Below are 20,928 nucleotides of genomic sequence, written 5' to 3' on the forward strand. Positions count from 1 at the left end.
AATAATAATAACTTAAAAATGTGTCTGTGTATATGTGTATATATATATGTATGTATCATTTAGAATTAAGAAAGAAGACAGCAAAATAAACATCAAATTTATATTATTTCAAACAGGTTGATCTGGAGGGCAAAAAAGAACAATACCCACATTCTCTTTAATGTTACAGTAAGATTTTACATATAATCCATTATTAGCTTTCATAAAATAATCAGAATCCAAAATTCCATTATAAAGGTTATTCATTAGACACTTCTATTTTATGTTAGAAACACCTAACGTCACTTAGCCCCATTTTATGGTAGGTCTGAGTGTTCCAGAAGCTCTCATTGAATAAGCACTTACCACTGATGTAAGATATAATATAAAATAAAAACTAATTTTAAAAATCTTTTAAAACAAAGACATAAAGACACAATCATTTCTCTTCAAATATTGCAGAATTGAATATATAAAAATAGAATTACATGCTTATTAATTAAATCAATTCTTCAGAAACTGATGTTTACATAAGATGATAAATTTCAAAATAAATATCATTACAAGTAAGCCTGTTTTAAAAACTGTTATTACAAATAGCATTTAAGTATCAAAAACACATATAATTTAAAATTCCTTTCAATTCATTTTGCTAGACACAAATATAATTAACTTTATGAAACCATAATGCTAAATCCAAAATCATCTGTACAAAATAAAATCTGTACTCCTTTTCAAATTAAGGTATGTATATTTAAAATCTATCCAAAGGTTTTAATTGTTTATCAAAATGTAAACTTCTCATATATGAGTGAATCACAAAACACACCAGTATAGTTAATTATCAATTAACAAATACTCATTTTTTCTTCAAAGAATGACTACAACAGAAAAATTTTCAAGAGAAGACACTGTGATACTTTTAATACACAAATATATACTGACAAGAGTTTCAATAAATTTTTTAAATTTAAAAATCAATGACTAGAGCTTAGGAACACAGCTTTCCTTCCGCCTGTTTTCATGTAACGTCTGATTATCTGATGTGACTGTTGATGATGCATTTTAATCAGGAGTTGCCAAAAGCCATGAGAGAAGAACAGTTAGGTCAACCATGGTAACTTCACTCAGCAGAATGCTGTATCTATCTATGTTTGCTCAGTCATGACCAAGTATTTGCAACCCCATGGACTGTATCCTGCCAGACTCCTCCGTCCATGGGGATTCTCCAGGCAAGAATACTGAAGTGGGTTGCCATTCCCTTTTCCAGGGGATCTTCCTAACCCAAGGATGGAACCCAGGTTTCCCGAATTGCAGGCAGATTCTTTACTGTCTGAGCCACCAGGGAAGCCCATGTTGCAGAATGCTATAGAGTTCTTTAAAATGATCATTACAAACAGTTAAGTAAGGGTTTGGAAGATGGCTGTCACTAACCACCAACTTCTTGTTAAATCTAATAGTATACTGAATACATCTATTATTCTCAACCCTAACCCTGACACTACAATGAGTATAAATGAATGAAAGAGATAAATTAATGAGGAAAGACAAATGCAACAGAAAGCACCACAGGTGAACACAGGTGAGCGGCCTCATAAAGGTGATAAGCATTCAGCAGTGAGAGCAAACCGAAACGTGACGTCAACAGAAGGGAGAAGGGCCGCTAGCCGACAGTCCGGCCCCACGGAGCCCCAGAACACTGCTCTGGGAATCTCTCAAAGGAAGAAACACCTCCAAGGCCCCGTATCTTCTTGCAGGTGAGACCCACCACCGCACATACGATGGTTCTCATTCAGTTTCGTGCCTCGATCTTAAATACAAATTAACAGTCCAACCACCAGATAGTTGAGGAAATATAGACATGAATACAAACATAAAAGGAACTCCAAGTAAACAGAGACAATATAGACAGGTGAGAGTTCCAAAACTTGTCATTAATATCCTTAGAAGCTGAATAAACAGCAGGATGCCATTAAACAAAACATAGTCTAAGAAAGGAGAAAGAAGTGAAAAAAGCAATTTATTAGACAAGAAAGAGTTCTTAGAAATTCAAAATACAAATGCTGAAAAAAATTAAAATCAGTAGAAAAGTTAGAAACTACATCAAGAATATCTCCTAAGGACTAGAATAAAGAGACAAACTGATGGAAAATAGGAATAAATATTAAAATATCAGCATATCAATCTCAACTGTCATGCAGTTGACTAACAGCAGTTCTTAGAAAGGAGGGGAAAAAATAAATTTCTTTTTAAAAATTACTGGAATATCCCAGAACCTTAGACATGAATCTCCATGTTGAAAGCACCCCTGGGTTAACTATAAAATAAATGAGCCCAACCAGAGAATTACAGTGAAATTTCAGAACAGGGGGAGAAAGCACCTAAGACTTTCCAAAGAGACAAAACAGGTCGCATACAAAGGCATAGAATCCCAAATGTCCCGGAACGCCTCTCTCAACAGCAGCTCTGGGAAGTCAGCGAACACGCCTCCCAAAGGCAGAGGACGTACCCCTTGCAATCTAGAGCTCTGCCCAGAGGAGCCATCAATCAAGTGTGGAGACAGGCTGAAAGCACTGTCAGTCTTTCTGGGACTCAAAAATTCACCTTCTGCATAATATTTTGGGAGAGCAACAAAATGGAGGATTGAGCAGAAATGAGGAATACGTGGATATACAGACAAGGAATGGGATCCCAGGGAAGAACAGGAAAGTCTAAGGATGGGTGTGCAAACCCCTGGAGAGCAATCAGTCCAGATGGAAATGGGGGTGAGAGACCAGGGAAGGATGTGGTGGGGTGGGGGTTACAACAAGCGACAGCTTCATGCGGGAGCCTGGAAAAACCTGGGTGGAACATGTGCCAAAGCTCTGACAGCTTGGGGGAAATCTGAAAACCAGAAGTTAGTCAGTTAGCATTGGTAATCCCAATTTGGTAGCTCAGTTGGTAAAGAATCCATCCACCTGCAGTGCAAGAAACCCTGGTTCGATTCCTGGGTCAGGAAGATCCCCTGGAGAAAGGACAGCCTACTCACTCCAGTACTCTGGGGCTTCCTTGGTGGCTCAGCTGGTAAAGAATCTGCCTGCAATGTAGGAGACTTGGGTGTGATCCCAGGGTTGAGAAGATCCCCTGGAGAAGGGAAAGGCTACCCAATCCAGTATTCTAACCTGGAGAATTCCAAGGATGGTGTAATCCATGGGGTCGCAAAGAGTTGCACACGACTGAGTGGCTTTCACTTTTGCTTTTTAACTCTAACGCAGGCTTCCCTGGTGGCTTAGATGGTAAAGAATCTGCTGCAATGTAGGAGACTCGGGTTCGATCCCTGGTTTGGGAAGATCCCCTGGAGAAAGACATGACCACCCACTCCAGCATTCTTGTCTAGGGAATTCCATGGACAGAGGAGCCTGGTGGGCTACAGTCCAAGTGGTCGCAAAGACTCAGACACAACTGAGAGGCTAACCTTTCAAACTCTTAACATTTCAGATGGTTAATCTATTTTCTACCATATCTTTCACTCATAAAAACAAACAAACAAACAAAAACACAACCTTCAAGATTACTGTTTTTAGATTACCAACTCAATACCATGCAAATTACCAATCCTATTCTTTATACTCACTATAATGCAATGAAATACTGTTCACGAGGGATGGTCTACCAAGACACAAGGTAGTTCCTAGATACACTACAGTCTCTTTCATTTGTAGTCATTTCATAGTCACATTTCAACTTTCCATGGCCTGAAAAAACTGGTATTTCAAGAAAAGTTCAATGTGTTATATAGTTCAGATCTCTATGCTCAGATAAATTGAGACCTCATCTATTCAAGGAACACGCTGGTCCTGTTTTTTTTTTTTCCTGCTCTTAAGATCTTAAGATAAAGCAAGATGCACTGATTTTAGCCGGTTTGCATAGCCACTTATTAATCCTTACATTGTTATTTCATCTTACTCACATAACGTGGAACCTTGTTTAAACCTCCTTCCTTGACCACTATAAAAATAAGATATGTAATAAATATCTCATAATTAAAACTTACTGCAAAGTGAGAGAATCCTTTTTTATCCCTAGACCAAACTTTCTGTTTTTTCTCATCTTTACATTATTACTTTTCATTGGTTATCTTTAACTTTCAATTTCCTTTCAAATTATGAAGTGAACTGGAACCCAATTTTTCATTAAGAAGCTTATACAAGGGTTTCCCTGGTGGCTCAGCAGTACAGAATCCACCTGCCAGTGCAGGAGACACGGGTTCAGTCCCTGATCCAGGAAGACCCCACACGCCGTGGAGGAACTAAACCCAAGTGCCACAGCTGCTGGGCCTGCGCTCTGGAACCCGGGAACCGCAAGGACTGAGCCCGAGCCCCACAGCAACTACTGAAGCCCACGGGCCCTAGAGGCTCCAGAACAAGAGACGCCACTCCAAGGAGAAGCCCTCACACCACAGCTGGAGAGCAGTCCCCGCTCGCCACGACTAGAGAAAAGCCCGTGCAGCAATGCAGACCCAGCACAGCCAAATATAAATAAAAAAATAAAATTAGTCTAAAAGAAAGAAGCTTATACAAAAAATACATATATTTACTTGTAAGATTATGGACCTGTTTTTGAAAATGAAACAAAATGAATTAATAATTGATTAATAGTTTACTTTAAAAAATTTAACAGTGCTAGGTATTTGGGAGTTACTATTACGTTTTATTATCTCCAAGAATATTTTCACTGAACTGCATCCTGATCCCAAGCTATGTTTGATCTCTATACAGGGCACGGTGGATTTTGTTCTCGCGTTGATCCAACATTTGACTCTACTATATTCAGATCACTGCTGGACACTAGGATGTTTTATAACCTCCTCTAACATGACTTCATCTATAAATCAGACTGTCGTAATTTAAAAAGACTAGTACAACAAGGCTTCCACCTATGGATATTTCCCACAGTCATCTCTAAGGCTCCATCATGCTTCGTTATTTAGCTTTCTGGACAGTAAGAGTTACTAGTCAGGTCTATGTCCATCTAGAAGTAGAGAGCAGAATCTAAATATGAGCGACTCCTCCTATTTATTGGAAGTACAGAAAATATTGATAAAACTTCTTAGGCACTCACTATGTGTATAAAAATACGCTAGGTACTTGACATGCGTTCTCTCACATAATTCTTATAATAATGCCGTGATGTGTATCTGACTAAACTAAGGTAAGACAACTGCATTCAGGGCCACAAAGCTACCAAACAGCAAGCCTGAGATTAGCACTCCAACTGAGCAACAGATGCTCAAGGCTCTAAAGTCAAGTCTCTTATAAAATTTATTTAACTAATGTCCAGAGCAGTATCTTTCTTTCTGCCTTTTATATTTTATGCAAACACGCAAATTTCCCAGCAGATACACATTTCAATTCTTTCACTTAACACATCAGTAATTCCTTCCGACTGTAGATTTTAGTACTGCTTGCTACCTTCATCACCACAGATAAAAATTTCTGAAAAGAATATGGCCTGCAACATGACACAAGATCTCTCCTCAGACAACACACATCTAGCAACATCTCAGTATATTTCCATCCATAAGAAGACTGGCAACGCGTAGCTATCGTCTAGCCAACATTCTCCTCTCTGTATTCGTTCCTGAGAGCTAACGTGACTCTTTCTACCAGAGCACTGCTGACAGGTCAGTAAGCACCATCACCATCAAGAACTGAGTTCAGTTACACAGTGTGTTCTCTGTGAACACGCAATGGTTCTTACTGATAACCAGCCCCTTTTAAGAGTACATATCTTTTTTTTTTTCCATGAAAACATCACTTGTATTCAAGTGGACTACTCCAAAAGTCAGTCATGCTCCTAGGATGTCAAGGAAGCAGGGACCTTTTCTGTTGCAAATAAACAGTAGCATCTGGAGTGGAGGCTGCAAACTGGCTACAAGCAGACCAATCTAGCCCACGGTCATACTGTTGTTTTGGGCAACACACCGTGGCTGCTGAATTGAATAAACCGCTGACTTCTAAAAGAGGTAATTCACTGAAAAACCTACATTTTCCTCTCTTACAAATCAAAAGAACTGGCAGTGCTGGTCAAACTTTTTTTTTTTTTTTTCCACTTTTCAGTAAAAATCTAGAGTTGAGTAACAGTTTATCTTTGGATGTGGTATGTGCCATTTCTATAGATCACCCCTGTTTCCCACTGTCAGCCAAACTTGCTTATCTCATTTTAGTCCCCGACCTGTCTCTACAGGTAACTGAATTCGCCACCCCTGATACAGACAACTGGACAACGTGAAGTCCTGCTCACTTTATATGTGATGACAAAATGGTCCAGGATACACCAAGGAGTCAGCGAGTCAAATATTTTAACAAGGTTCCACTGCACACTTTAAAAACAAAAAGTGTACTCAAAAAATGCACACACACACACGTGTAATAAACACTATAAATTATGTAGGCTAGCCTTGCTCAGATAAGAAATGCTACTCCCATGTTTTTATTTTAGTGGTTTCTTAGATAATTATCAAATATGTTCAAAGCAATTAATTTTTAACTCATGTATAAACTCCTAATTATCATTAAGTCAGAATAAGTTTTCACTAAATTTTACAGTCCCAAAGATGTTCAAAATTTCTTAACCACCAAACACAAACATCCCAGAAAGCTGTTAAAAATGTATTCAACATATAATGACTAGATAAAATGTTTTACTGGAATTTTATAAAACTGAAAATGTCATTCTTTAGCAAAAGACTCCTGTGACTCTCATAGTCTTGTAAATATACATAAATGTAAAACAGAGACATTAGGACCAAATCATTTTAAAGCAGAAAACAGGAGGTTCTTCAAAGGTTAGTTATGAGATTATTTCCTTTTCATGAAGACGTAAGGCCAGGGACAGATGTCTCAGGAAAACCACAAGTCCACTGAACAGCAAGGAGACTTCCCCCACTTGGGCTCCCACTATCCTATTGAGCTGATAAAACTTTTACATCTAAAAGTCAAAGGTTAAATAAAGGAAAGGAAATGTTTTTTGTCAAGCAGTCAGGTAACTACTAACAGTCTCGGTGATCAGCAGGAACCTAACTCAGAGTAATCAAATAAAACTAAGGAAACTGCCTTTCCGTAGAAAAACGTCTAATGTCTAGAGGCTGTTTTTCTGTCTGGAAAATTGACACAAAATGTGTAAAATTGAAACATGCTGCTTCTACGGGACTTGCCTCAAGGAAGAGTGTGAAAGCCTCTGAGTTTGGTATGAGTCAGGGGTGGGGGACTACAAAGGCACCAAACCCTAGTCTGTCTTCCTTATGAGGGTACTTACTTCGTTTTGAACCCATGGCGACAATTTTATAGTAGTAAAATTATGTTAATTAAATTAGAGAAAATATTATTTCTTGCATTTCTACTATCGTATTAAAGCAATGCTAAATACAAACAATGGCACGATTTAAATTAATACTATTTCAGGGTATTTTTGAAATTTTGTTAAAGCAGGACAAATATGCTATACAAAAAGCTAAGCACACAAAATTCAAAATTCTATTAACTTTTATATTAAATTAACCTGAATTCTAATATTTTTTCTAAAAGGTGAATGAAACATATAGAAATTAAGTACACTCACTTCCAAATCTTATAATAGCATAAATCCAGTGGCTTATAAGCCACTTACATGGCTTAAAGCCATATAAGTTTTTTCAGTTTATAAAGGCTTCTATATATATTCATTCCTTTTACCAGCTGTGAATAAACACCACAGTTTATCAGTTGCATCTGATAGCATGGTGTACAGATTTCTAGTTTAGAATTATAACGTAAATTTAAATTACTTTCAAATCTTATAATAGCATCATTCAGAATGCAAAGTAACTTTAAAGCATTATGTGCAAACTTTCTAGATCAGAACTCTAAGGATAAAATCATTTTTATTAATAATGTATATAAACCACTTAGCAAAATGTTTGATTTATAGTAAACAAACAGTAAGTGATGCTGCTGATCCTTTGCTATTATTGGTACTACGATGGCCATCTCGAACTTTCTATTCAAGAAATCCAACACAGAGCGATTTTTTGTATCTTAAAGAAAATTTACTACCAATTTGTACTTAATTTTACTTTGTATTAAAAATCTTAAACATGCTTAAGTGTATTCCACTTTCATTATGACTACTCTTGAAGGACCTAAAATATTTTAAACTATTAGATATCAACAAAAACTCAAGAGATACAAGTTTTCTTTTAACATTTAGATCATTAAAACATGAACTAAGACAACAGATGGTAAAATAAATGAATAGATTTTCATGAAGATATAGTTGATCACAAAAGTAAACAATTTAAAGTATTTAACAGGATATCATAAAGACGACAGGAGAAATAATTAATTTCTGTTAAAGGATCTTCAATCACTGATAATGAAAATGACCTATAAATAATCAATTCATTATCTCACAATAGAATACCTAAAAATGTCATATGTTTCAATATAAATGCAATATTCTACACAAAAGACAGCTTCAAGAGCAAGATACTGAAATTTTTCATATCTGAAAGTCATAATATACTCCAGGTAAAGACATAAGTAACTGATTTTAAAAACTATAATCAGAAAGGATATCATCTTTGTGCTAAGTCTCAACTTTTAAGAAAAGCCATATAAGTTTTTTCAGTTTATAAAGGCTTCTATATATATTCATTCCTTTTACCAGCTATGAATAAACACCACAGTTTATCAGTTGCTAGCCAATAGGAAGATATATAAACAACTCTTTAATTATATCAGGAATTGATTTTGGTGGCCGTGAGCTGTAAAACAGATTCAAATATTACAGAGGAATGACATCTACAACTTACTCATAAATGGGTCAGCATAACAATATAATAGAGACATGGAGAACGTGTGTGTGTGTGTGTGTGTGTGTGTGTACACATTGAGAGAGCGAGGTGGGGACAGACAGAAGCAGCTTAACAACTGTGAATCTTGGGCACGTGTAGACAAGAGTTCACAGTACTATTCCTGAAACTTACCTGCAAACCTAATTTTTTAATGAAAAGACTTAAAAATACCTAGAGAAAAATCAGAAAGCTCGTACAGCCTCAGTCTTTGTTAGGGCAAACTTGTTTGGGGCAGAGGGTGACAGACCCAAGGTGACAGACCCCTCCCGGTGTGGCTTCGGAGCTTCCAGTATGAAACACAAGGTAAAGGAGCTCTCCCCGCCCCCTTCCACAGTCACTCCCAAACCCGCGGCCTGAAACGATGGCTTCAAATTAGAAGAATCAGCCTACAGCTGAAGCATAACACGATTCTGGATAAAACATCAACTTTTCAACACAATTGCTCCAGATTAAAGAGCTGAGCCTAAAGACAGGAACAGGAGCATCCACGCTCTGCTGCTCATAAAGCAGTTAAGTATTTGCTTCTGAATAAAGATTGGGAAAAACTCTCCAACTCAAACACACATTCTGAGTAAATTTATAACTTAACCCTCAAAGAATGACAGGAATGTAGCTGAACAGCAAGTGAACAGAGTAGACATCAATATCACACCAATGTTCTTTTGTGATAATTATTCAATTGAACCTTATTTCTTTTCCTAGGAGCATTTCTAGAGTCTAGCTTGACCAACACGTGTATTATAACCACAGTATATGACACACCTACATTTTTGAGTCATCAGGGAAGCTAACCTTCAGGACCTGTGCTCCTCAGCACCAGCAGCTCAGACTCAAGTCACAGAGACCTGCTCTCAACAGCCTCCCGAGCGCCGGGCGATGACGGAGCTGGGGGCAGGAGAGGCAGGGCTGGTGAAACAGACTCAGGACGCAGGAGACACCTGCTGCTCAGAGCCAGCTCAGGGCTGCTGGCTCAGCAACACCGGCGCCAGCGAGAGGAATAAGACACGTCAACTTTACGCAAAATTTCACTAAAATGTACAAGGTAAGAAACATCTTCTAAAATTTTTAAAACACCATGCGGCCAAAGAAAGCACCTCTGAACACTTCTGCCCAGAAGCACCAGTCTGCAATCTCTGTCTTAAACCACCAATTCACCTTTGAGAATCCAAGTCGTAGGTCAATAATAGAAAAGAGCACATGCTAATTTAACCAGACTTTCCGCATGCTATTCAATATGTGAAACACGTGACCTGCTATTTTAAAAATTAACCCATAAAAAGTATTATTTACAAGAGTCAATGCTAACACAACATTGTAAGTCAACTTAATACTTAAAACTTCAATAAAATAATTTTTTTAAAAGAAGCCAATTCTACTCTTACTGGTAAACCTTTAAGCCTAACTGATGCTGTATACAGAGAGTAAACAAAATTACTTTTCAGCTTAGCTGGATTTAGAGAAAACAAAAAATACATACAAGCACATTTTTAAGCATCCCAAGCATACAGCAAAGTGCAACAGAGAGACGCAGTTAATTTACCGTGTCCCCAGGAGCATTTTTCACGACATACACTCACCTCAGGATGCATAAGCAGATCTTGCCTCCTGCGGTGAGTCGGCAGAACCCAAACCTCTGTTTGCTCTCAATGTCCGTCAGCACGAAGGCAAAGTGCTGTCCAACCTGATTCCGAGACGCTCTGAAATGCAGCAACGGTACAACACTTCAAGTCTCGTGTGAGAATCGTCTTAAAGAAAAGCAAGAGTCAGGCTATATGGACACGAGCCATTGTTTCCACATTTCAAGTCAGTTGGTTCTCAGAGCTGCAGTGATATTTTAAAACTAAAATGAGTGTGAAATGTGTAAACTAAATCATGAATCAACACTTTATGAGTTGGCCTACTCAATACATGCTAATACATGGCTGGAGAATCATAAGGTATCTTAACAGTAAGTTTTCACGTGCTTCAAGTGTTCAAGTGTTAGCTGTGTCTGACTCTGTGACCCCACAGACCGTAGCCCATCAGGCTCCTTTGTCCACGGGATTCTTCAGGCAAGAATACTGGAGTGGGTTGCCATCTCCTCCTCCAGGGGATCTTCCTGACCCAGGGATCGAGCCCAGGTCTCCTGCGCTGCAGGCAGACTCTTCACCAGTGTTTGGTAAATTCCAGCAACACTAGTCATGGCACGCCAGCGGAGTGCCCCGGGGCTGCCCACACAGCAGGGTGTGTCATGTCCAGTCTGCTGGCAACCCAGCCAACTCTCTTGAATTGCTTCTTCTGTTGACATTCTCACTCAATAAAGTCCCATACAAATTACTATTGGCATTTCTTTTTAGCATTCTCTTCTAGAGCTACCTATATCCTAGTAATAAGTTTCCAAGTACAAAATAAGAATACAATTCCCATGAACAAAGCTTACTACAAAGAAGTTTAGTTAATGTTGACCCAAGAGTCAAACGGCCGTCGTATGTGTCACACCACCATGGAAGGTGAGGTCGAAGTCCCTACACTGAATCTTCATTATTTAAAATACACAAATACATTTCCCATTACTGGCCATGACATTGCCATTAGACAGCAACAACTGAACATCCGCTTCCTTGACGCAAAATAAAATTTCCAGGACACCTAAATTTTGGCTTGGAAATGGTGAGCGAATCATGTGCAATGAAATAAGTTCCTTTCTCCTACTGTACCAATACTGCAAATCATTTTCAACTGTCAGGAAATATTGCATTTCAAATGCTGAACGTCTAATGAACACACTTTTATGTGCAAGGTGGTTTTTTTTTTTTAAACAAGATTCAAAATAATCTACCCTGAATACAGCCTGAATGCTGCATGTTCAAGGTGAAGCTGTGGGCACATATTATAGCAGATTGGAAACCCTCTCCCTTCATGGAAAAAAAAAAAAAAAAAAACAAAATAACACCTGTCTTGTTCATAGATTGACAATGCCAGTAAATTAAAGTACAGTTCATTCTAAAAAAAAAAAAAAAAAACCGCCTCTGGTGTCGAATGTGCCCTCTCGTGCCCAGTGCTCGCAATTTACTGCCATAGCTTTGCTTCCTTTATCTCATCTTTGCTATTAACTTGGAAACTGCAACTTTAGTGGACACCACTGATTCTCCACAAAAGAGCTATGCTTATCAGCATCAATGAGTCCATCATTCGAAAGGCTTTATCTTTAACGCTGTACAATTTTAGATTTTTACCCATCTGGACTTTTAGCAAAATATTTTCCTAAGATAAATTTTCTTTTAAAGTTGCCTTACAGCATACTCTTTTGAAAAATAACTGGTATTAGGGTGTGAAAAATCACATGAAAAACAATAAATGATCTGTTTTATGCTCAAAGAGCTATATATGCTGCAGCATTCCTCCCACAACCCAGGTAATACTCTATTCATTCAGCATTTGTTCAGTAAAATACAAACATAATGAGATTTTCAAAACTGCTAGTAAGAGGGTGTCTGTGCAGCCTTTGGTGATATTGCACTATTTCTATAAAGCTATTTGTGGGAGACAACCAGCCATGAGTTTTACAATATCACACAGATGGTCTTTTCAATCAGGGTGAAGTGACATAGAAACCGGGACGTATACATCTAATTTTAAAAGACACAATTCTAAGGCTCTGATAAAGGACATATGAATGTTCTTTTTCCTCCGAGGGCTTACAATATGTACCTGGAGAACAAAAGGAAGAAATGGAACCTTGAGACTAATCGCAACTGGCCACAGTGGAGAACAACAGAAGATAGAGTGGTTTAGAAGCCTTCTCCATTTCAAATATTATTTGATTTTGAACCTCTTGTGTTTTTTGTTAGAGGCAGTGAGGAAAAGTACATTTCATTTCACAGAGAAGACACAGGTAATAATTCTACAGTGCTCACTAAGGCAGACTCCGGATATCTTAAATGATGACTTATACTGTACCTTTCAACGTCAAAGGGGAAGCAGAACTTTGGCACAGTCTGTAGTACTTCCTGTGAATGCAAATTTTAAAAAAAGCTTTAGAATGTTTTTAAAGATGCAGTTAAAACTTCTTTTGAGACATTTTTAGGGGAAAAAAGTTTATTTTTTTTTTTAAAGAAAAATAGCAGAGGTTCCTAGATTAAAATAATTGATTATTAAAAAGGAATTAAGTGTGTGCTTCGGCAGATTGCGCTGACAATGCCTCGGAAGCCCCGGGAGGGAGAGGCCTGGCCTGAGGGCATTAACACCCCTCACGTCCCCGCTGGGACTCCCTTCAACAAGGCCATATGGATTTTACGAGAAGCGCCGCACCATATGGGTAAGCTGTGTCTGCGGCTACTGGTACCGCAGGCCAGCCACGGGGACTTCTGACAGATCCTGGCTCAGAACATAAATGTTGTTTCAATTAAAATGCAAGCAGAGAAAAGGGAATGAGGTTGGCAGCAGAATGAATTACCAAGAGGTGTAACAACTCAACGTGCGCCATAGTAAAATTGTTCGGGGAAAAAAGGATTTTCTATAGCTAGAGAAACACACTTATAATTTGAACTCTTGGTATATTCAACAGCAGTAACACTAATCTCACACTCTTAAAGAAATGTGCATGCAAAAACAAGCCTTTAAGGGTAAAACAACATAGCTTCTATTCTGTGCACTTTAAGAATTTCCTAGTATGAAAAACAATGTTTTAAGCGTATTTTCTAAGCGTAGAAAATAATCTTACTGACTTCTGAAATCTGAAGTGATTTTATAGTTACTGTAAAATAATTTTAAAACCTTTTAGAAACCATATACATTAACAAATATAACAAAATGCACATAATTGTCACATATTTGGTAAAAGATGGAAAAAGATGTGTATTGTTATATAGTAAAAAACAACTTAAGAGTTAACTCCTATCATAAAGTTAAACTTCAGAATTGACAATACCATCATATAAGTTTAAAGGCTACTGATCTTACAAGACAAAGCAGAGCTATATGACAATGTTTCATATTAAAAAGAAAAAAGAGCCAATATCTTAATACCGTAGTCATCTCTCCAAAAAAGATTACCTTGCCTATCACCTCTTTACCAATAAAATTTGCACTCAGAGAAATCATCAATATATGAATATTAAATTCTATATAGGCAAAAACACAGTACTGAGTGCTTTAAAGCAGAACTTCTCACGTTCTTTTAATACGTAGACTGATATCAAGTATCAGTTAAAAATAAATCATTGTAATATTCCATTTGCTGTATGATTCAGGGAGCTCAAGCCTGGCTCTGTGACAGCCTAGAGGGGTGGGAGGTGGGAGGGAGGTTCAAGACGGAGGAGACACATGTATACCTAGAGCTGATTTGAGTTGATGTGTGGCAGAAACCAACACAGTACTACAAAGCAATTATTCTTCAATTAAAAATAAATGGAAATGTTAAAAAAAATCATTGCAATTATTCCAACGCCAAAACCTAAGAAAGATTCAAGAGCGTTATGAACATATATATTTGAAAGTATGAACACAAATGCCATCTTTAGGAAAAAACTGTTTCACTACTGACAATGTTTTCTTAAATGGAATTCAAAGAGCTGCTAAACTCGAAATAATTCAAGTTACTTAAACTGCAAGCAGGTCAGTACAAAAGAGGACAGTTCATCTGAGCATTGACAGACTTTATCTTGTGCTGCAAAAAGTGAAGCCTTCTCGTATTTATAACACCTGCCCCTCCACCCAACCCGGCCGCTGCCACAAAGCTGTTCATATCATTTCTGTAACAATAAAGATATATATTCAAAATCCATTGTCGCCTTCCAAATATACCCGAATCAATAATATATTGCACATTGATTTTAAGACTCCATTGAAGAAGAATGTTTCCCGGTTAGCGGCTCAATAGTTCACACCCTCCCCCTGCCCCCCTCCCACAAGCAACACACACACACACGCTTCTGCAAAGCAGCCTCGGCTCGCTCCCCAACTGGCAGGAGCAACCCTCAGGGGACAAGTCTTTAAACCTCCGCACTCTTTAAAATTCAACCAGCCAGCAGGTCTATAGACTAGTGTATAAACAGTATAGACAAAAAAATCCCCCTCAGCTTATGTCAGTGACAAAGCAGCTCAGCAGTTGACTGCTCCTCCCCTGACAGTATAAGCCGGGCTTACACAGATCAATGGCCGCCAGTCCCACCTAGCTCCCAGGGCTCGGATCTCCTCCTTAATTACAGGTGCTGTTCAAACCAAGGTTGGAAGAGAAACGCGGGGGAGAGGGAGAGCGGGAGAGGGGAATGGAATACATGCAAACAGCATTTTTGAACTCTTTTAACAACGATGTTAAGTGAAAACTGTACTTTTATACTGATGTAGAAGTGCTCATGAACTCTAATATTTCCACCACACAGTGTTCTTCACATGACACACACATCCACACACACGCCCACCCACACATGCACAGGCACGCATACATGTGCACACACATGCACACCCCTACATTTCTGGACTGGCATCCACAGATTACGTGAAAGGTAATACTCTTCAAAAGTTACGTTTTCTCTATCCATACAGGCTTTGGTTTTTATGAAATACCTGATTTTCTTAAGCAAAAAAAATTATCTGGGTTCTCAAAATCCTCTTAATTCTCTAAAATATTTTTCTACAAAAAGAATACATTGACTAACATGTCAAATGTTAAAAACAGAAGGAACAAAAAGAACAACACAGAATATGCGATTATGAACAGCAAAAAAGGGGGGGGCAATTATACATATATTTGTGTGTGCTCGCGTGCTCAGTCACATGTATGTGTGTGTGCTCGCGTGCTCAGTCACGTGTGTGTGTGCTCGCGTGCTCAGTCACATGTGTGTGTGCGCTCGCGTGCTCACATGTGTGTGTGCGCTCGCGTGCTCACATGTGTGTGCGCGCGTGCTCAGTCACATGTATGTGTGTGTGCTCGCGTGCTCAGTCACATGTATGTGCGTGTGCTCGCGTGCTCAGTCACATGATTGTGTGTGTGCTCACGTGCTCAGTCACATATATATGTGTGTGCTCATGTGCTCAGTCACATATATATGTGTGTGCTCACATGCTCAGTTGTGTCTGACTCTGCGACTCCATGGACTGTAGCCCATCAGGCTCCTCCGTCCGTGGAATTTTTCAGGCAAGAATTCTGAAGCGGGTTGCCATTTCCTCCTCCAGGGGATCTTCCTGGCCCAGGGATCAAACCTGTGACACTTTCATCTCCTGCATTAGCAAGCAGATTCTTTACCACCGCGCCACCTGGGAAGCCCTACACATATATGCAGATGCCCTAAAAACAACACATCTGCTACACAAATAAACTGGAAAATAAATGACTGAAAATGTTTACATGGTGTTTTTTGGTCTTACAATCCTGTATCTGTACTCATAAGCATTATGATCAAATCGAGCCCATAAGAGAGAAGAGGGTGAACGGCCTGTGTGAACAGTGGCATGTTGACTCTCTATCCATGTGGTTACTGTTGAACAATATAAATGCATCAAATAAAAGAGGAAACAAGCCTTTAAGAATCTGCTTTTAAAGGAGAGCTCAAAGATGTAAAGGGTACCTCCTGATTCGAGTTCAGTAACTACAAAGGTCTTAGAATTTCCCTGACAAAACCCTAAGAGGCGATGAGATGTCTCACTGTCTCATGTAACCGCTCTCCCTCCTCCTCACTGCTCCTGCCCCGGCTCTCCACTGAGATGTTCTCCACTGAGACGTGGCTTCTGAGGTGCATGCAGCCCTCTCTTCCACACTCACAAATTACATCCGGCCTGGCACAGTCTATACCCGTGGATTCAACTGCAACCCCCAAATTCCTTAGCCCCTGTTAGTTTAGATACTTCTGTGAACTCCAGCACTACATGTCTAACTACTTCCTAGTACCTATTTCCGAGTGTTCTGCCACCTCAAATTCAGAATGAATAAACTGAAGTCCTTCTTCTAGTTGTATACTCCTTATCAGCCAGAAGGGCAGCACCATCCACCCCTTGTGCCCACACAAGCCCACGGTGGCTGTCCGGACCTCTCCCTCTCCCTAACCCCCGCCCCACACATAATCAACCATTAATCAAGTTCTGCTTATTCAGTTCCATTAAATGGCCTTGCTCCAGAGGTTCCCAATGCAAAGGCAGAAAGAATTAGAAGGAAGATAAGAACATGGAAGAATCACTTGGGAGCATTTTTCAAAACACACCTGACTGCCTCCAGTAAGGGCCCTGACGCTTTAACTTCATTTGAGTGGCACGTGTAACCGAGGGATGAGACGCACGGGACCAGACCAGGGCGCTCGCTGCACCCCAGCAGTCCTTGCCCTGTCGCTGCAAGTGACGAGGCGGACTTGTTCGGAGACTGGTTCAGCATCTTCCTCAAGGACTCAGGAGTCTTCCAGCCTTCTGCTCTGCTGTCCTGAGTCTGTGGCTTTGTCCTTGTCACCTCTACTGGTGGTCACAAAGTGAGCTGCAAGAGTTTGGCCGACCACATCCAGACACCGCAGTGTGCAGTCAAAGCTTCCTGGAAGGTGCTTTCTACCAGCAAGGAGACCCTTCCCAGAAGGCCCACCAGCTGCCTTTCCCATCCCACTCTACCACCTAGAAGGTGGTCACTGCCTCTCCTAGACTAACCTCGGGCAGGGCAACAGTCATCCACGCTCAGCCCAGCCTCAGACTGGTTACAGGAAAACTCAGAATTCATACACATTCATTTTCCACTAACCACTGAATGTGTAATTAATTATAAAGAAGCTTGAAGCATCATGTTTTCTTCCCTGAAACTCCTCCCACAAATTTTAACTAGGTAAGAATTAAAGTTATACCAGAGTTCTTGGTGAAAATGTAACACAATATTATGTAAAGTCAGTTTTCAAATATGCAGTTTTCTTCATTTGAACAACACTTTCAGAATCATTTTGTAACAAGGGGGCTCTACTTATCAATTTTAATCTAATTTATCACAAAGGCCATATATTTCTCAAAAGATGCTTATGTAACTTTGCATATTATCTCCCAAAATAAATGAGAAGTGATTTAGTATATCATGTATTTGCTCAATCTGTCTGTGCTTTACATGGGGGAAGAATAAACTTTTTTTTTTTTTCCTTAAAAGAAACGGTCACTGAGCTACTTGGTGACAGGCAGGCTGCGCAATGCAAAACTGGGATTCCCAGACCATACCCGACCTGCTCTGGGCCCCACAGCACCCGCAGGGGAGCTACAAGATGCTGTCAATTTTCAAGGAAACACAGCTACACTAACAGGGGGATTAGGTTAGGAGGCGTTTCACTAAAAGGTAGACCTGCGATAATATAGTAAATTAAATGCACAGCGTCTTTAAACATCATCTTCTCATCTTCTGATGTTTTCAAGCTGGATACTCTACTTTAAACTTAAGAGTCAAGGAATAACTGTCAGGATTAACTGACGTCACTGCGGGATTTCTCGACTTTTTTACGTTTCTGTACTATTTCTGTACAGCAAATACACTCTGCTGTAAAAAGAACCGTACTGTCGAAATACAAATTTTGAGGATTTTAGTTCTATGTGTACCAGTCAGGTGACAGAGATCTCTGTAGTCGACATTCGTTTAATCTAATGCCAATGAAAAGGCCTAGATTCAAAGCAGGGCAGAGAGATATTACCATAAATACATATACTTAACGATTAGACAGGTGCTTTACTTGACAAATGAAAGGAACCATATATTTCCCTCATTAATTTAAGATAAAGAATTTAAAAGGCATGAAAGGAAAGTGTATATATATGTGTGTGTGTGTGTGTGTGTGTGTGTGTGTGTGTGTGTGTGTGTATAAGCAAATGGGTTTCAAAAGTTTTTTTCTCAAAAATTCTACTACCAACCTTCAGTTTCTTATCCCTAGGTTAACACTAACTTTTAATGAATCATTTGAATAACAATTATCCACTTAGGAAGACCCTCTTTTTTCCCCTAATAACCATATACCCTCCCCATTCCTTTCAGACTAACATATCTGTCCTTTGCTTCACTCACCCTTAGTTTAACTAGTAACATTTTCTAGATCAAAGGAGCTACCCATATAATAAAATAGAATACTGCCTATAATACTTATTTACACCACAGAAACTAAGGTGCTGAAAAATGAATATCAAAGTTCCATTTAAATCAACATCAGAATTAGGTAGAAAAATGTTTCAACTTTTAGAGAGAAACAAGTTTCACACCCGTCAACGGATGTGCTCCCATGACCCCAGCCCACAGCTAAATGTGGAGAAAAGGAAACAAAAGGGGATTACTGATTTTCAGAGCGAAGACGAGATCCTAGAAACAGCCCCACACACCGTGTGCAGGCTCACGTCCTCAAGTGGTAAAGCGCAGTGGTCACTGCCTAGTGCCCCGGGGCCGGGCGTGATGTTCAGACCTGCCTGTGCCAGCCTCTGGCCATGTCCTCCAATCACAGCCGCTAGAAAATGGGCCAAAATTATCACCTATCTCGTAGGATTAAGTGAGAATTTTCTAGGGGATTTATATGAGGATTAAGTTAGAAATCCACGTCCAATGATTAGACAATGCCAGGCACACAAACCATCCCAGCCCAACAACTGTTACCTCTTTTATTAAAGAGCTAGTTGTTTTAACAACTCAAGTGTCACATGAATTCAAATGAAGAAGATACTTACACAACAAATATTTACTGAGTAACTGCAGCATTTAAAGTCCTGTGTCCAATAACCTATGCCAAAACATTAACAAACCGAGACATGAAATGATTAAAAAATATATTATACTGAATAGTGCGTCTGCCTCCCTGGAAGATGCTTAACACATTTAATTAACATAGGTGCCTGTGGATACAGACACAGATTTGAACATCCTCACCTACTTCCGCTGCATCACACACAACAGAAGCAGACTCGGTCAGAGCTGGGAAGTCACACCCTGTGCGGGGGTGGGCGGAGGCTCCGGCGGGAGGGGATGTGTGCTTAGGTACACTGGTCCACTCTGCGACACGGCAGAAACTCACACGTTGGAAAGTAACTCGCCTCCCGTTTGGAAAAGTCATGCGCTGTGCACACTTGACGAGGCCAGCGTGTACAGGGGCTGCCTTCAGGCTGCCATCCTGGCTACTTCCCCAATCATGCCAACAGACGTTTTTCACTTAAGGGGGGCTTTACTTTAAAAAAAAAAATTCCTCTTTCAGGTATTATCTATCAATGCACCTGATAGGGACTAACTGCCAACTCCGCACACGGCGCTAAGCCAGCACGGGGAGGAACGCCCAGCTTCCTGCTCCACCAGCCCCCCGGCCGTCTCCTCTCTGGCCAGGCTCCCCTCCAGCCGTGCTGGCGAAGCCGCTGGCAAATGTGTCCTCAGATAAACACATCCTCTATGCACCACTGCCCTCCAGTCATGGGTTATGTTTTCCATTTTCTTTGATTTGAGTCAGTCTTTGTGCTTAGCCTATCCTTTACTTGGAATTTATGTTTTCCCATTTTGTACACTGCCAGACCCTTGATTCATATTATTCCTCATCTTCTTCAGACTTGGACCACGTGCAATCTTTGTTGTGACATTCATGTAAATATTTTCCATTCACTGGGTAAATCGCACAGTGAAGAACGTATTTTGCTCTTATGGAAGACAAATGAGACATGCTATGGCCCAGAGAAGTAAATTACAGTTATCTTTTTTTTTTTTTGACCCTGCCTTGAACCTAGCTCAGAACTATGCCTGAACTGCTTGATATTCCCTAGATAGTGAATCTTGCGATAAAACCAAATAATTTGTCTGATGCTTTAATAAACAACAGAACCTTAAGTTTTAGAGCATAAATCAGGGACCCTACACTTTAGGTAGTTACTGTATTCAATACAGTACAGTAACTTCTAATCGTTTCTCTATGCCTTGAAGGCCCCTCGAGTCTATGCAGTCACCCAGCAGAAATGAGAATCACGGTGTCATTTAAAAGTCTGGAAATATCTTTCTGTCTATTTGAAGGCTTTATCTGAAAAAACTAAAATATAATCACACAATTATGAAATATGGACTGCTGAATGAAGATTATTGACTTAGATATAAAATCTAAGAAGGGAAGGGAGTAGCAGAGGATGAGATGGTTGGATGG

The 20,928-nt window shown here is 39.6% G+C and overlaps 1 protein-coding gene across 4 annotated transcripts in view; it reads right to left on the reverse strand.

Annotated features, from left to right (window-relative positions):
• The window catches only part of DENND1B (DENN domain containing 1B), a 271,452-nt gene that overhangs the window by 142,726 nt on the left and 107,798 nt on the right, over nucleotides 1–20,928 (reverse strand). For all 4 annotated transcript variants that reach the window (XM_055583140.1, XM_055583139.1, XM_055583138.1 and 1 more), the window contains 2 exons: nucleotides 12,791–12,840; nucleotides 10,429–10,548 (listed from right to left, as the gene is read on the reverse strand). In XM_055583140.1, coding sequence (XP_055439115.1) covers nucleotides 10,429–10,548; nucleotides 12,791–12,840 — 170 coding nt within the window. The remainder of the gene's footprint in view (nucleotides 1–10,428; nucleotides 10,549–12,790; nucleotides 12,841–20,928) is intronic.

Source organism: Bubalus kerabau, chromosome 5 (genome assembly GCF_029407905.1).
Source record: "Bubalus kerabau isolate K-KA32 ecotype Philippines breed swamp buffalo chromosome 5, PCC_UOA_SB_1v2, whole genome shotgun sequence".
NCBI classification, from domain to species: domain Eukaryota; kingdom Metazoa; phylum Chordata; class Mammalia; order Artiodactyla; family Bovidae; genus Bubalus; species Bubalus kerabau.